The sequence below is a fragment of the Aulostomus chinensis genome, chromosome 8 (genome assembly GCF_037954235.1).
Source record: "Aulostomus chinensis isolate RoL2024-O1b breed Wild chromosome 8, RoL_Achi_v1.0, whole genome shotgun sequence".
In the NCBI taxonomy this organism is placed as follows: domain Eukaryota; kingdom Metazoa; phylum Chordata; class Actinopteri; order Syngnathiformes; family Aulostomidae; genus Aulostomus; species Aulostomus chinensis.
In genome coordinates, this window is record NC_141327.1 from 14828808 (window position 1) to 14846823 (window position 18016).

At 41.7% G+C, this 18016-nt stretch overlaps 1 protein-coding gene across 9 annotated transcripts in view; it reads left to right on the top strand.

Annotated features, from left to right (window-relative positions):
- Positions 1-18016, top strand: part of myh10 (myosin, heavy chain 10, non-muscle) — a 58167-nt gene that overhangs the window by 23787 nt on the left and 16364 nt on the right. The window contains exons 5-21 of one of the 9 annotated variants that reach the window (XM_086211147.1): positions 1785-1887; positions 2908-2937; positions 3130-3144; positions 3792-3809; positions 6210-6302; positions 9065-9128; positions 9287-9385; positions 9559-9702; positions 10256-10351; positions 11236-11354; positions 12144-12296; positions 13059-13232; positions 13480-13653; positions 15343-15457; positions 15647-15709; positions 17421-17614; positions 17863-17984. In XM_086211147.1, the coding sequence (XP_086067273.1) occupies positions 1785-1887; positions 2908-2937; positions 3130-3144; positions 3792-3809; positions 6210-6302; positions 9065-9128; positions 9287-9385; positions 9559-9702; positions 10256-10351; positions 11236-11354; positions 12144-12296; positions 13059-13232; positions 13480-13653; positions 15343-15457; positions 15647-15709; positions 17421-17614; positions 17863-17984 (1776 nt within the window). The remainder of the gene's footprint in view (positions 1-1784; positions 1888-2907; positions 2938-3129; positions 3145-3791; positions 3810-6209; positions 6303-9064; positions 9129-9286; positions 9386-9558; positions 9703-10255; positions 10352-11235; positions 11355-12143; positions 12297-13058; positions 13233-13479; positions 13654-15342; positions 15458-15646; positions 15710-17420; positions 17615-17862; positions 17985-18016) is intronic. The other 8 variants (XM_086211151.1, XM_086211149.1, XM_086211148.1 and 5 more) reach the window with 8 other exon arrangements.

Consider the following 18016-nt stretch of genomic DNA (forward strand, 5'->3'; position numbering starts at 1 on the left):
ATGTTAAATCACAATATATTATTATAGAAGCTATCTAGCAGTATGCAACGATTACAGTGAGCCCCACTACTACCATATACAACTATTCATATATTTAAGCACATTTACACATCAATAACTATAAGTCATATATGTTATTCTGCAATTTACATTTAGCTTAGGTGCTTTGAAGATATTTTGATGCCGCTTTTGTACTTCTGAGGTTCTAAATGCAGGACTTACAGTTGTAGGAGTATCTGTTCGACACATTACCTCTGTGACAAGACTCAGCGTATCATCCAAATTTCCACTGGCTCAGTTTCTGATGTATAATTTTCAGGTTTGGACGAGGCAGCAGCAGCATCAACAGCAGCTCCCGCCTCTGAAACACTGCTGTAGTGACTTAAGCCACAAAGTAGCTGTGGAAGAAATGGATCAGTAACTCCGTAGATGTTTGTGACCCACAGACAGCGGGCTGCACAGCTGGACCGGCTGTGGCTGATGTTGATGACAGCTGGGAGAGCGCTTGCTGCTCTTCTCTTCTTTCACCCGTCACTAAGATGAGACGCTGATTCCCACAGAACTAATATTATCACGAGCCCCGAGTGATGTGACGTATTACAGGTCATGAAGTAGATTTTCTTCAAATTATGGACATTAGCGATGGAATATCTGATTGGGAATATTGGAATTGAATGCAGACACAGATGTTATTCACAGATCCGATATCAGTTCTATGGTGCTGATCCTCAAAGTGATCCATATTCCACTTCATAAGTTGCGATGGACCAAAGTGTCACATTAACGTAGCAAAGAGACTCCTCACTGATCCATTCACAGTTCAGGTGCATTGCTTTGAAAACATTTAATTTTAAAGCGTTTGTGTCTAGTTTTGCGCCTTTGATAACAATAACAATGTGTCTATTGATTTCACTACCATATCATGATGTAATCTAGAACATAATACCAACAACAACATCAGTAATTTTAACATTCAAGAAGAGAGGCTCAGAATCAACTGAACAAATGTGGCTCGGTGCATCTCTAATGGACATGGTAGATATGCACATGGTTCAGAGCCAGTTGACCTCAGCGCTTCTCACTAAGTTCTACAGGTAATACTTGTCCCATGCAGCATTTCAGAAGAAGACTTTAGTCAAAAATAATGTGTCCAACAAAAGATTTAAACTATTAATCTGCAAGGTGGTGAGCAGCTGCAAGTTCTGCGTTCCTCTCCATCTCCCAAATTGACGATTAGTCCTGGACTAACCACTCGCTGACTGGACTAAAATGATAAAAACATATTTGGGACATATTTGAAAGTTTCACAGGTTGTAAAATCTAATCACATCGTCTCAAGAAATGTGACAAGTACTGGGCAGTATATTAGTATAAACCACATATCGTCTAAATGTGAAAATGTGTCCGGGGGGGATGAACAACATGTTGCCGTCTAAAAATCGTATCATACACTTGATGTGTCACAAAATGAAATGTTTGAAAAGTCAGAGGAAAATTACAGTTGCAGCTCTTATTTCCAGGCAGGTGATGAACATCGATTCTCACGCGACTTGTAATCCCACTGCAAATAGAGTGACATGTGTAAATGTCAAATATGTCTGTACTGTAATTTTCCCTTTTCTCCGTGTCCCCCCAACCCTAAATGTGACTGCGGTCCGCACCTATTTTTATGTTCAGCTTGTTGCGGAGGTGTGGACGTGAAGGATTCCTTTGAAGCCGTTAATGGTTTTTCACACGTTCCTCTGAGCAAGCCTGTTTGTCTGTTGCTCTCTCTTGTCTGACAGAGGTGAGTCCGGAGCTGGAAAAACGGAAAACACCAAAAAGGTCATTCAGTACCTGGCGCACGTCGCCTCATCCCACAAAGGAAGAAAAGACCACAACATTCCTGTGAGTATTCCCTGAACCAAAACGATGCTCCGTCCTTCCTTTGTTAGCGATGCACGTCATTGGACTTTTCGATATCTGACATGCAGATATTGCCTGAACTGGCAAGTAGCTGATATTTGTCAGTGACAGTTTTATCTGTATGAAAAATGTTAACATGGCATTTACATTCTGAAAAACACAGTAGACATTGTGAATGATAACAACATGAACATAATTTCAATAACGTTTGGAAAAGCAGATAAATCATGTATTTACCGCGTTGTTTCTTCGTGACAAATGTAGTCAAGTCAGTTTTATTTGTGCAGCACCAAATCACAACAAAAGTCGTCTCATGACACTTTACTAGTAGAGCAGGTCCAGCACCACACTCCTTCAATGGAGCTACACCCAACAATCCTCCATCAGCGAGCACATCCAATATTGGTAACATGGACATGAAAATAAAGTGTAATATGAAGAAACTTGAGCAAAACTTTTAACCGATACATTAAAAAAAACCTGACCAATATCTGCTGCTACGGATGACTTGTTGATATTACCTTGCATTGCTAACTCCTGTGTGCCGCACAAATCAAAAATAACCTGTTGCCATGAACTGAAATACAACAGAGATACGATTGGTAATGTTTTGTATGTAAATACACTGTTGCGCCGTATCATATCATATCATGTCATGTCTGTACGTACGACCCTTTGAAAATAAATTTTCACCAACCTGTAGTGATGATCGCGACAAAAGACGACTGCAGTTTAGATCCGGGAAATTGTTGTGAGCTTTTTTGAAGTGATATTGCTGGTTGCTACGACGTACCCATCTTACAAATGGCATCGCCATGATACCTACCACATATGCAGGCATCATGGCTTTGGGCAGCAGGTGTGTGTGTGTTAGTGTGTGTGTGTGTGTGTGTGTGTGTGTGTGTGTGTGTGTGTGTGTGTGTGTGTGTGTGTGTGTGTGTGTGTGTGTGTGCGCGCGCCACTCAGTCTAACACTTTGCATTTGTTTATCTGTAACAAACAGCCAGAATCTCCTAAACCAGTGAAACTCCAGGCAAGTCTTGATTTTTTTCTTATGCAATGTTCATGTGCATGCTACTCTACCATTTACCTCTCAAACTTTTCTTGAGTCAGAAGCAAGAGTTTCACAGACACCAGCCTGTTGAGCTGATTGTTTCTGTTTCTAATAAAGATGCCTGGTGAACCTGAAAATATTTTTGCATTTTACTTTGTCTCTCTCTGTCAGGCACAAAATGCAGTTGTAAGTAACTTTTCAAACTGGCATGAATATTCAGATTTCCTTTATTGTGTATTTATGTGAGGTACATTGGATGTGCCGCACTGTAAATGCTTGTCATTATCTGTGATTCACACTCAGTAAACCTAATCACACGCATGTGTTGTTGTTGTTGTGATAGCCTCTTATTATATCACTGCCTCATTTTACATTGTATGAACTGTAGCTAGTTTTGGTGCTGCAAAAATGATGCTCAAGATAGATCATAGGGTTGTTCAGGAATATATTTGCTCAAATTGGTGAGCACACCTGTCCTGCCAGATGAGGAAATCCTGAAGTTAGCATGTTAGCATATTTACCCCCACTACTTAAAACATCAGGACCCTGGACTGCAGGTTTATGGTGACTGAATCACAGCATCCCTGAGATTCAGGGTACAAACCAAGCCCGTGTCTCAGTCTGTAACACCGGCAGTAATGGGGTTCTTGGGGGCCAGGATTAGAAACCAAACACATCTCTGCTGACTGCCATAGCTTTTACTTCCTTTCTGACACTTAGGAACTATTTCAAAAAAGTTCAGCCTAAAGGGACAGAGTTAGTTTATCCATGACATTAATGCAATTTATTATTTACTTTCAATGATGACAACTGAATCTCCTCATGTCCTACAGAGTGGACCCCTGTTTTATGTGAGTAGAATGTAGTTTTTCCTATTTCACTTCACTTACTAAATAAAAGGGGTGCTTTACTCACTCTGTTGCCATCTAGTCTCTACTCACTAAAATACTGTTGTACTGTTGTTGCTTAAAGCTGGGCCATAGATGCTTTTCATCCACCTTAATCCGCCTGCTGTAGTTGTGCTTCAACCTCTTCATAGCATGAGTTCTTCTTTCAGGAATCTCACATTAATATTACTTACAATGTGAGGAAATCTCCTGTCATAGGAATCCATCACAGCTTTAATCTTTATTAATGAACTACAATGTATGAATGTTCTATGTACTAATACTGCATCTACTGGCTAATACATACAGCTCTTGTGTGCTTCCCAATAACTCTCTCGTGTGCTGGAAGCAAAATTTGTACTTTTTCGGCCATCAGACAACAGCCGCCTCTCAAGATTTTTATTCTAGATTAACACGAATGAATCATCGAAATGGTTTCTTGAATTTGAAGCCAGTTCATTTTAATCATTAGACCTTGCAGAGCCTCGGTCCAACGCTAAGTAGGAGTCAGTTTGGCCCAAATGACTTCTCCACATCAGCTTGTTCCTGTCCACATTCTTTGTATCCCATCCAAGGAGTGTCCTTGCTTGTGAAAAGAGTGACTTGTAATACTTGTGTGACCCCGTGATCTTAGGAGCAGATGTTTACCAGCGAGTGAGTACACATCCTCAACTGGCCACTCCCTCGGAAGATTTAGTGGAACAGTTTGACTGATCCTCTTTTACTCCGTTCAATCTGTCCCAAAGTCTGCTCCATGGCCTGCCAGACAGCCTCAGAAGAGACAAACGTGTAGCTGTAAATATTTGCTCTCAAAAGCAGAGAAATTGAAACATGAGGAAGAGGATTTTCTTTTTCTCAATTGCAGCTACACAACGAGTGACCATGTGAGGTAGAGGAGCCTGTCATGGAGGCTGACATGCACATTTTACAACAGGGATGTGGGTCAGCTTCTAATGCTGCTCAATTGGACCCCCACTGGGATTTGTAATCTGTTTTTGTTTTTGTGTGTATAAAGACCACACATGAGTAAAGCTTTCCAATTAACAATTTCAGCAATCGTGCTGTGCCACTGGAGTGTGTTTGTATAGAAACAAAGACTTCTGGCCTGAATCATTCGCCTTCTGTGGACTGTAACGCTGCCCCGATAGCTGGAACATACCCAGGTTTACCCAGTTTCAACTCTGCTTCGTACGAGCCGCTCCAAAAACTCAATTAAAAGCAGCCCATCGTGCTCTCCAACCAAAGATCACATTACATGTCTCACATCCTGAGTACAATGCTGATTCCTCATCCCTCAGAGTCCCTTTTTGTGGAAAATTGGCCCTTAGAACCTCAGCTACACATTTATTTCTGAATTTTGAGAAAATATTCCACTTAGCCACAAGAAGAGAAATAAGGTTGGAGAAAAGACAGTTTCCTCCCAGCATTGATTCTCTGGTCATGACAAAGCTCACAATGTGGCCTCGTGGGAATATAATGGGCCACTTAACAGCTACAGAAGTGACATTTATTTATTTATTCAGCTTCTCAAAGTATCGTGCTTCTGTGAAACGCCGTCATAACAAAATGTTAGATTTCTAAAGACAGTTTTTTGCTTCAGAAATAAAACTTTGAAAATGTGGTTTGAGATTAAGTTGTTTTGTTTTTTTTCAATGTTGGCTCAGTTAGATGTTTTAAAAAGAGATACTTCACCCAAAACATTGTTTTCTGACCTTATCACAATTTTACCCTCCTGCATTATCAAAAAGGATGTTTTTGGGCTGTTGTTCTGTTTTGTTGCTTTAGCCCGTGCAGTCATTAGCTTCAAGCTAAATATTCTTGGCTGGTTCTTTCTGCAGTCTGGAATCCAAAAAAATAGTGATGCAGGAAGGAAAAATTTGTGAACTCAAGACACTTGTTAGTGAGTATTTGAAAGATAAAATGTACATTTTGGGTGAAGTATTGATTAAAGGCTATTTTTTTTTTTAATTTCATGCTCAAATTGATCAAAGGAATTTTATTTTAGCAGAATGGTAGTCGTGTTGTTGGACACCAGAATGGAAAGGATGTTTAAAACAACAGCCAACAGCGATCACTGGAGCTGTTGTTTGCTAATGTTGTCTGTATTTTCTTGACTGTCACAAGCGCTTTCATCTTTTCTCTGACTTCGGTTGTTTCACGGACAGTCTCTGTGAGGTCTTTTCTGTGTAAATCACAAAACCTTCTGTCTTTGTCTGCATGGTTGTCGTGTTTTGTTTTGTTTTTTTCTCTCGGTATGTTTCAGTAGCCATTGAAAATCTGTGGATGAGAATTATTTTCTAATCATTTTTATGTTGAATTTAAAGTGTGGACGTGATTGCTGTTAACGTCCCTCTTTTTTTCCAGGGTGAACTGGAACGTCAGCTTTTACAAGCCAACCCTATCCTTGAATCTTTTGGAAATGCTAAGACAGTGAAAAATGACAACTCATCTCGTTTTGTAAGTACTGTGCTGATAAAAGGGGGCTAGATTTTTAATATGCTTGTCCAAATGTCTCTGGCCATGTCGGTGACCTTGGCTGATCTGAATTTGGAAGCTGGGTCAGATTTAGGTGACGTGTTATTATAGCGCCTTGCAAAACTATTCACCCACTTTGGCGTTTTTCCTATTTAGTCGCATTACAACCAGGAAGTAAAATTATTTATTCTAGTTTTATTTCACGGGCATACATAAGATAGTCGAAATTGGTGGACTGAAATGGAAAACAAAAACAAAAAACTTTGTTTAAAAGAAAATCTAAAAAAAAAAAGAAAATAGTGTGTGCACGTGTATTGACCCCTTGTGCAACAAGCCCCAAAATAAGATCTTGCAGAACCAATTTCCTGGAGAAGTCACAGAATCAGTTGAATAAAGCCCAACTGCATCCAGTCTAAGCATCACGTGATCTCATTATAAATACACCTGTTCTCAGAGTCCCCGAGTCAGCAACACCACTGAGCAACACTGCACGAAGACCAAGGAGCTCTCCAGAGTGGTCTGGGCCAAAGTTGTGGGGAAGTACAGATCATAGTTTGGTTGAAAAAAAAATTGTCTGAAAGTTAGAACATTGCATTGAACACCAATAAATCCATTATTACTAAATGGAAAGAATATGACGCTGTAAAAAAAAAAAAAAACTGCCAAGGAAGGCATGATCAAGCTAGGAGGGCATTAATCAGAGAGACAACAAAGAGACTAAATGTAACCCTGAAAGGGCTAAAAAGCTCTGCAGCAGAGATTGGAGGATCTGTCCGTAGAACCACTTAAAGTTGTACACTCCACCGATGTGGGCTTCATGGGGGGTGTGACCAGAAAAGAAGTCGTTGCTCATGAAAAAGAAATTAGGAAACACCGGTTGAGTTTACCAAAGGTATTGGGGAAAGAAGATACTCTGGTCGGAGGAGACAGAAATAGAACCTTATAAATAAATAATTGATAAAACACTATATCTGGCACAAATCCAACACCTCTCATCATCCCAAGCACACCAAGTGGTTGGGATCTTTTTCACCAGCAGGGGAACCCATCCAACTTGAAGGAACCGGAGCGGTTTTATGTAGAACGGGCAAAAATCCCAGTGGCTAGATGGGCCGAGCTTACAGACATACCTTGAGAGTCTTGCAGCTGTAACTGCTGCTAAAGGTGTCTCTACCAAGTACTGACTTTTGTGGTTACGTGGTTTCCATGTTGTGGAAATTATGATATAAATGTCCCAAAAATACATTTTACCTCTGGGTTGTAAGGCAGCAAAATAAGAAACGGGGTAAAAACTTTTGTGAGGCGCTGCGTCTTCTAGTGGATTGGAACCTTTCAGTCAACTCCAACCAGCAGATTTATTCATGTGTAGCAGGTCTGAGTTGATCTCCACCCACTGCATAAATGCTAAAGATAATAAAAATGAAAAAATAATGCAAGATCCAAAGAAGTGGGTGTTTGTGTGAGTCAGAAGTTATCTTATGTAAAAGCAACCCAGCAGACATCTTTGCCACAGGGGGGTCTTTTGAGGTGGACAAGATGTCACTAAGCGCGTGGTGGAGGGCCGTCAACTCCAGCCACAGAACTCTTGCATAACCAGACGTATGTCCATGGCCCTGTTCCTGAAGTGCACATCCCCGCCGATGCCCTCGGCCAGAGCTCCCAGAGCGGCAACAGTGTAAACTCCTGTGAACGGTGGTTTTATTCGCACCGATACAGAACTGTGGAGAGACGATGTATAATGGTTCAGTTTGATACCCTCACACATGAGGATGGGCGCACCTTGGGTAAAATAATATTGACATATTTTAATTTTAAGAAAACATGAAATAGTCACATCCCAACTATTATGCCAATCACCTTTATTTATTTGTTTGTTTATTTTACAGGGACTATGCACAACTAAGTTGCAAAGCTAGCAGACGCTATTTTACATCTTTAATGTTAGGATAAAAACAGTGGAACATGGTCTTAAACCATGAGTAGTTTTTCAATATGAACATCAGCATTGGTGTGAAACACAGCTCACGAAGTGAATGAGTTTACCTTTGCTGAATAAAAACTGCAGTGAATTTATCATTTAATTATCCATCCATCCATTTTCTACCTCTTATCCTGTTAAGGGTCACGGGGGGGCTGGAGCCTATCCAAGCAGCCTTCAGGCGAGAGGCGGGGTTCACCCTGGACGGGTCACCAGTCCATCACAGGGCCAACACATAGAGACAGACAACCATTCACACTCACAGTCACACCTACAGTCAATTTAGAGTATCACTCAGCCTCGTCCCCTCTTGATGTCTTTGGACTGTGGGAGGAAGCTGGAGTACCAGAGAGAACCCACACAGGAACAGGGAGAACATGGAGACTCACACAGAAAGATCCTGTGCTGGAGCCTGGACTTGAACCTGGAACCTTCTTGCTGTGAGGGACCAGTGCTGACCACTGCACCACCGGGCCGCCTCACTTAATTATTTTACGAGTAAAACTTCAAAACTGGCCTCTATGTGTTACAAATGAAAAAAGCTGCAAAACTCCCTCGTACTCAGACCTGTCGATGAGTCTGTAACGCTGTTCTTGATGGATTATCATATTGGCTTATTATTTATGTAATCATTGTTTATTTTATCTGACGCTCCTTCACAGAAGTCTTTTTGTATGTTGTGGCGATCAGTACTGAAGCAATTGATTACAGCTTATCTTGCCTTGTGTTCTCCCTGAGAATCCGTCTACTGTTATTGTGTCTGCAGGGGAAATTCATCCGGGTCAACTTTGACGTGACTGGATACATCGTTGGAGCCAACATTGAAACCTGTATCCTTTTTCAACTCTGTTCACCTGAAAAGCATGCTGTCTCTTATTGCACTATGAGGCCTGCATTAGGGAATAATTATATATTATTGCGACATAAAACAATTTGAAATACTGATCAGCAAATAAGTGTTTTTGTTTTCACTTGACCGTTCTGTCAGACTTACTGGAGAAATCCAGAGCTATTCGTCAAGCCAAAGATGAACGCACCTTCCATATTTTCTACCAGCTGCTGGCTGGAGCTGGAGAGCATCTCCGATGTGAGTGCACAAGCTTGAAAGATGTCTGTCGTAGCTGTTGACCAAAACAATCAGGGCAAAAATTTAACATTGTAAAGTCAGTCCCTTAACAGTTGTAATGTGAGAACTGATGTAAATCTCCAGCTACTTTTGCCCTTTTTTAACCATAGTTGTAACTATTCTTCTGTCCACAGCGGACTTGCTTCTGGAAGGATTCAGCAACTACCGTTTCCTGTCCAATGGTAACATCCCGATCCCGGGCCAGCAGGACAAAGACAACTTCCATGAGACCATGGAGGCCATGCACATCATGAGCTTCTCCCATGAGGAGATTCTGGGTATGGTTTTCATTAGACGTTACCTCACTTATTCCACGTCTTGTGTGCCCTGGTGACATCATTTTAACACTGGGCAGCAACTTTTGATGTAGGTGTACTTATCTGTTTGGCTTATTTCCTGGTTTTGAAAGGTTATTTGCATCCACATTAAAGTAAATGAATTAGATAAAAGGAAGACAGAGTGGTCAGCTGGGTAACTGATGTAATAGACCTCTTGGCAAACAGGAATTTTGCCATGATATTGAAAGAGTTTTAAATGCTCATATTTATTGTATATTTAGAGAAAACAGAGCAGAAGTGAAGAATAAAACTTGGACAGATTCATTTTGGTGTTCACGTGGTGCTATATTACACATAGCGCTTTTTAAGTTTTCTCCAACATGCTCTCCTAAAATAGGAGACATAACTGATTTCGCTCTCAGACGAGACCCTCCCTCAGTACTCAAGAAACAACCTTGTTTGTCAGTGTGTAGATGTATTACACACTACATAATCATGTGAGTCAGAGATCAGGTATGATCGTGATGGTTTCTCTGGATTCCTGTTCTTGTAGCCATGTTGAAGGTGGTGTCTGCAGTGCTTCAGTTTGGCAACATCGTCTTTAAGAAGGAGAGAAACACTGACCAGGCCTCTATGCCTGACAATACCGGTACGTATCCACGGCCTCTACATCACATACCCCAACCCTTATCACCGGGATTTGGTTTTGCCCCCTTCAGAGAGCCAAGTCCTCACAATATGACCGGTAAAATCACTCCAGGACACACACCCTGTCCCTCTACATCTGCTTCGTAACCTTGTAGCTTGAAGCTCTCAGGTCAAGCTGTTATTCTCCTCCTCCTCTTCCTCTTCCCATATATTTTTCAACTCTTCTCCTCCGGTTTTCCTGCCTCCCTCGCATTGTGATCCTGGTGATTTACGTCCTCTCTCTCCCTGTCAACCTGCCATGAGGCCACATCATTAGAAAGATTTACTCCTGAAGGAAATGGGGCGCAGCCCTCCAGTTCCTCCACATGTGGCACTGCGTATTTTGCCCTTCAAAGTGAGAAACAGAGGATTCCAATGCCTGTGATGCAGCCTTGCAAGATATTCCCATGTGTGACAAGCACAATCCTGGTGTGAGGCAATTTAATATCTGTTTTTGTTTTGTTTCAGGGTTTTTTGGGGGGGTCAGTTAGACTCGTCTGATCTAGACATGTTCCTGCTTTTCCACAAACTCCAGCCATGTAAAATACTACATTTTCCACAAGACTTTTCATATAAAACTGAACAATTTTTTTAACAGTTGTGATAACTCCATAATGGAGGCTTATATAATATATATGATGATCAGACTGTCCAAGAGCAATAGTGCTTGGAAGACGCTAATCCTTGCACTCTTGAAAATCAAGAGAAAATAACACACTACTGCAAGTCATATCTGCCTCTTACCTCCACAAGACAATAAGCCATGCACATATTTTGAAATGTAGCGCAGCTTCCCACCATTCTTATTTAAACGAACACTGTTTCCTTCTGTGTGTTTTTTTGCAGCGGCTCAGAAGCTGTGTCACCTGCTGGGGATGAATGTCATGGAGTTTACACGAGCCATCCTGTCACCGAGGATCAAAGTGGGAAGAGACTATGTCCAGAAAGCACAGACTAAGGAGCAGGTCAGTCAGGTGTCCTGTTACGCTTGAGTAACATCGAGGCTGCTGGGAGTTCATCCTCACCAAGCTACACTTATTTAATGCTGAAATTGCTGATTTATCCAAACAAGTAGGGTTTATTCTGAGGTGCTTATTCAAAATTTAACTTCAGTACATTCATTGTTTCCCAGCACATCAACTTGAAGGTCTTTAAGATCGATTGTTTAATGGAAGATGTCTGTCTGGGTGAGTGTCTCTATTAGCATTTGTAGCTTATTACTCCTTTCAAGGAAAAGTCAACTTGATGTATACATCTTTGTAAACAGGCACACAGTGAACACGCATAGTGTGTACCCTCCTACCGTGAACACACCCAATGTGAAGCTCCAACCAATACCCCTGAGATCAAGAGTTTCATGCTCTACTGGCTGCGCTAGCCAGGCTGTTCTCCTGAAGGAAGTAAACTTCTTCAGACCTGTGTTTGTTTATATACTTCACAGGTAATCCTACCTTACAGTCGGTGAAACCACACCTACATATTTCAAGCTATTGAATCATTTATTACCATGTAAAGGGCTGTCCTCCTGCAGACTTCTTAATCGTAATGGTTAGAGTTGTTCTAGATAACGAGCACATCTGACTCAGAGAGCATTTGGAACATTAGTTTGAAACAAAGATATAAAAGTCCATTTGTTGAGCGTTGAGTCATGTTTACAACCCGCCTGCTGGTAGTCAATCACATACTTTTTCCTTTACTGACATTCCTCTCCCTGTACTGTCTCTTCCTCCTCTCCCCTTCTCGTCCCCCTCCAGGCTGACTTCGCCGTGGAGGCCCTGGCTAAAGCAACATACGAACGTCTGTTCCGTTGGCTGGTCCATCGCATTAATAAAGCTCTGGACAGGACCAAGCGGCAGGGGGCCTCCTTCATCGGCATCCTTGACATTGCAGGATTTGAGATTTTTCAGGTTTGAACATCCCCTTTTTAAGTGTGTTTAACACTCAAACACTCAAAAATATTGAGAGACGCCTGGTGCTCCCAGCCCAACATGGCTCTAAATCTCTAGCAAGATTCTTCTCCTCTGTTGTTCCCAAGTGGTTGAATCAACTTCCCAACTCCATCCAATCTGCAGAGTCCCTTTCTACTTTTAAGAGACATTTGAAGGCTCAACTGTTCAACACCTAGGCGCTTAAATCGGACCCTTCTCCTCTTTGTCCTCAGGGGTAGAATGAGTCAGAAGGTTCAAGATCCAGCGCTCAGTGAATACTTAGCACTGACAGTGTTGAGTATTGAAAGATAGTGTTGAATGTTGTTGAATGTTGATTGGTGATGAATTATTGGTTGTGGCCAGTTGTGGTTAAATTATATCAAGGAAAAAAAACCTGGCATTTCTTCTGCCACTAGATGGCAGTACTTGCGGCCAATCAAACATGAAGCACTTGGTCATACTTACTGAGGCTTCCCTCCAGTCTAAATTCTTGCTTGTGTTGTACGTCGCTTTGGAGAAAAGTGACTGCCATTGAAACTGAAATTGTAGAATTATACAAAGCCACTTTTGTCCAGTTGTGGGTAACTTTCATTGCTTCTGTTGTTTATTTTAGTTGTGGGGTTTTTTGGGGGTTTTGGGTTTTTGTTTTGTTTTTGTGATTTTTGTCATCAGCAAGTCTATTTTTATTTGGGTTTTTGTTGCATTTCCAGTGAAAGTGTTATCCTTGCTTGTATTTGTCAGCTGAACTCCTTTGAGCAGTTGTGCATCAACTACACCAACGAGAAGTTGCAGCAGCTCTTCAACCACACCATGTTCATCCTGGAGCAGGAGGAGTACCAGAGGGAGGGCATCGAGTGGAGCTTTATCGACTTCGGCCTCGACCTGCAGCCCTGCATCGACCTCATCGAGAGGCCGGTCAGTGTGTGAAGGATGAAGTAGTTTAACAACATACTTCCTTAAACTCTTATTTTTTTGCTTTTATTCTGCTTTTGTTTTAAAATTTGATATCCGATTACGAATGGTGCTTTATGAAAAAAACAGAAAACATTTCTCCCAGAGTTTAAGGTGCTTTTGAAGATTAAGTTGTTGTCGATCATGTGACACGTACAGCTCACTCTCTCTCTGAGGTCCGTTGTTGTGTCTTTTGCGGTGACTCCCTCAGGCGAACCCTCCAGGAGTCCTAGCTCTGCTTGATGAGGAGTGCTGGTTCCCCAAAGCCACAGACAAGACCTTTGTAGACAAGCTGATCCAGGAACAGGGCACACACACTAAGTTCCAGAAGCCCCGCCAGCTCAAAGATAAGGCCGACTTCTGCATCATCCACTACGCCGGCAGGGTATGCTGCCTTTTATCGTTTCAAAAATCACGCTCAGCATGTTTCTGTATCTGCTGTAACCAGACTCTGGTCACCCTGGACGGCCACTCCTGGCTGGTTTTCAAAAGGAAAAATAAAGTGGCTTTCCTTGGTAATCCCATTTTACTGAAGATTTATTCTCTGGGGCTTGTTTTTTTTCTGTTTTGTTTTTGTTTTTTATTCAAATTCTCTTCTAAAATAAGAGATAAAATCAGTCACACATAAAAAAATCGGAATTATATTGATAGTCCCGGTTGTTACGACTGATTCAGCTGATAGATCATTGTACTCCTTCATTCTATTCTGCTATATATCCATAGCAAAACTTCCTCGAAGGCTGAAACAGGCTTTTGTCCTGTTGCAACTCCATATCTCACACACACACACACACACACACACACACACACACACACACACACACACACACACACACACACTGTATATGTTTCTTTTCCTCTGAGCTTCCAAAGAAAGAATAACAACAATCGGTGAGTGTGTCAGGGCTCTTATAAAACAATGATGCAAGGGAAACACTGAGTAGATCTGGACGTTGTCAGTGGTGTTACGCAATAGAAGGCAACATTTATCAAACGGCAAGACCTGCTGAGTCGGACATCTGCTTGCCATTATGTGGACTTGGTTGTTTTACGCCACAATCTTTTAGAACCTCAAAGATTTGGGTTCTAAGAATGTCTGCTCTGGTGGGGGGGCAGAGCCACGTAGCCACGAGTTGTCAACGTATGAACAAACATTGGTCCTCAGTATGTAGTACCAATCACTATAATAATGTGTGGCCTGCACATGACGTCAGTGCTGCCATATTAATGATATCTGTCAGCATCCCAGGCTTGGTTCAAACACATCTGCATGCCTGCCAGAGTACAATGGACTTCTATAGGTAACTAAAACCATGACATCACATTTTAAATCATCTCGCCTAATTTCATGATTTATTTGTCACCTATTCTGTCATACAAATCAAGTGTTCCATGAAATGCTTCTCCCTGGCAGCCAAATGTGTTTAGACTTTGTAAGCGTATGGCTATTATGAGCTGAATAATCTTCCTCAATGAGAAAACTCATCTTGGTCAATGTCAGATTTATTTCTGTTGCACATTTAAAACATCATCAGTGCTTCATAGAGGTATAAAAATCAGACAGGACAAACAACAACAACAACACACACACACAAACTTAACAGTAACAAAACCCACATGTTTCGAGATGTAATTAATCAATTTCACGGTCTTTCTTATTGAACATTTTACTGAGCTCTCTCTGAAATTATTGCTAAACCACCAACCACAGAAATTTCTTCCCAGCAACAGCAGAGTAACATTCCAGCATCATATCATTACGCAGGTTTGAAGGGATCATCTCATCAGAAGCATTGTTTGATGCCAATTAATTATAGTTTGTGTCTTGTGTGTCAACACATCCCTGCAGACTTTGAGTTGGATTCTGTGAGTGTTAACAAGACTAATAACCACAAAAAATCTAAGCTGTGACCAGCTAAGATATGGAGAAATTTTTATGAATTGTATTCATTTTTTTTAAGTTATTGTGAATGTTTTATAAATATGGCTACATGTTGGTTTTGCCCTATTTCTGTCATAAGTATTGATATACGTGTGCGTGCGTGTTACTTAGTGGTTTCGCATAATTCTGCAGGTGGACTACAAGGCAGACGAATGGTTAATGAAGAACATGGACCCCCTCAATGACAACGTGGCCACGCTGCTGCATCAGTCAACAGACAAATTTGTGGCGGAGCTGTGGAAAGATGGTAGGCCAACACTTTTTTCTACCTAAGCACTCAAAGTAATCACCTACAATAAACACATCTTGTATTTGTTTGTTCTTGTTTGCTTATTAACCAGAAACATGTCTCCCACTAAAGCCGACTAACAGCCTCAGCCTACACGTTTAATCTTAACACTCCCTCCCTCCCTTCCTGTCTCTTTCTGTGTTGTAGAGATTCAGACCATTCAAAGGGCTTCATTCTATGACAATGTCACTAGTCTGGATGAGCCAGCAGGTGAATGACTGGGTAGTGCTTTAGCCGACCTGGGCCAAAATAATAGCTGTTGGACCAAGCTGCTTTATGGTTCAAGGGGTGAAATACTGTATAAGTGCCACCCACTCCACCCCACCCCCCTCCAAGCAGGTTAACTCATTGCAAGCATAGTGGTATATTTTTGCCCAGATCTGGCTGTATGTTTCACGCTTCAGCCGAGTCTGTCTGTCATAGCAACAGTGTCTCCCATTTGCTTCCAGGCTGCATGGCTCCCTTGTCTCAGCCAATTCCTAAATAAGTAGAATATAGTTCATTGTTTCCTGTAGTTGAAGCATTCGGTCTTTTTATGAGCTGACACGGGTCTCGTGATCTTTGCATGGTCTACAGCCCCCTGAAGGCCTTAGGATCCAACGCAGCTGTTTGGAAGCGGCCTGCCTGTCTTTAGCTTATTTCAGTTTTTGTGTGTGTGTGTGTGTGTGTGTGTGTGTGTGTGTGTGTGTGTGTGTGTGTGTGTGTGTGTGTGTGTGTTTCTCCTGTCTGATGTGATATATCCACAAACAAATTAAAGATTGGAAGCTTGACTGAAGAAAATTTAATGACATTAATTTCCCGCCTTTCTCCAGCCCAGATAGAATCACAGTGATGGGTGATTGAAAGCAGATGTCGGCAGTGTTTGGCTTGGCTCAGATGTCGCTGTAGTTGAGGGTCCTGACAGTCTGCGACTCATTAAATACTTGTGATTTTAGTTGAGCTCGCGGGACATCGCTAAGTGATGTAGCCCATATTTAACTGAGTGCTAAGTCTTTGCTCTTTTTTCTATGCCCTTTAAAGGATAAACGTGTTGACGGTACTACAGAGTCATATGAAGAATGACTTATGTATGAAATACATGTAGATTATTGAATTTCATAATTTTCTTTTCGTGAACAAATATGAATTGATGTTTTTAAGAAATCTTCCGACTATATAAAAACAGATTTAGCTTGTTCCTCCGTGCCAAAAATACATCAAGGAGCCACATTGTTGGACTAGGTGAATATTCCTCCATTATATTGAACACAGGCTCTGTGATTGATTCTTACTCCCTCCCACATGCATATCTGCTGTTTGAGTAACTGTTACAGCTGTTCAATGTTTTTCCTGGAAATGAAATGAAACTATACTCTCTTATCACCTGTTTTTAGGATGAGCGGATGGGTTTGGGGCTGAGAAACAGGGGAGTGTGGTTTTGTTTTTTTTAACCTAGATTTGTGAATAACAAAGCCGAAGAAGGATGACTCACGGAGATATCCTAAGTATTTGGCCCTCCATTCCCCCATGAAACTTAATCGCTTCAGTCATTAGATCTTTCCTGGTGGTTGTAAAAGACTTTTTTTTTTTCCCAAGCAAAATTTGGCTTCAATTCCATTCATATTTAGAGAGTAAATCCTGTCTAAAAATGTGCTTCTCTGCAAGGTTACACATCAACTTAAGCGCTGTTACTGACCCTGAGGCTATGAATTAGCCATGCACTGCATCTCCATCTGCAGAAGCTAGTGTTAGTTCCTGACAATGGATGCTACTTTTTTAGCCTGCTGCTGTTTGACAGTCTTGTGTAATGTCCTTTTCATCCATCTGCACTTGTCCATGTGGCTACCTTACGTTAGTTTGTCGCTGCTGCTCTTCTTACAGTGATTCTGCACTTCCTATGAGCTCCTCCCATTCTAACCAGATCTCCACATCTCTCCACCAGTGGATCGTATTGTGGGTCTGGACCAGGTGGCAGGAATGAACGAGACAGCCTTCGGGGCCACCTACAAAACGAAAAAAGGAATGTTCCGCACGGTGGGCCAGCTGTACAAGGAGTCACTCACCAAGCTCATGGCCACACTGAGGAACACCAACCCCAACTTTGTCCGCTGCATCATCCCCAACCACGAGAAACGAGTAAATACGTAGCTGAAATGTGTTGGTGAAGCAGCCTGTAAACCTCCTGTTCCTCTTCATCTTTATTTGGGATTTTAAGCCTGTGCTATTAATTGCAACAGTGGTAATTCACTTTTTTCCCAGTAATGCTGCCATGTAGAGCCTGAATAATGTGAGAAAAGTGCATGATTTTTCCCTTTCGATCCTTGTCTCCTCCATGTCCACGGGAACAACAAAAAAAAAGGTGTGTATTTCTGTTCCTCCTTCAGGCTGGTAAACTGGAGCCTCACCTGGTTCTGGACCAGCTGAGGTGTAACGGAGTCCTCGAGGGGATCCGCATCTGCAGACAGGGTTTCCCCAACCGCATTGTCTTCCAGGAGTTCAGACAGAGGTGACAAACAATCATTTTGATTCATGAACCAC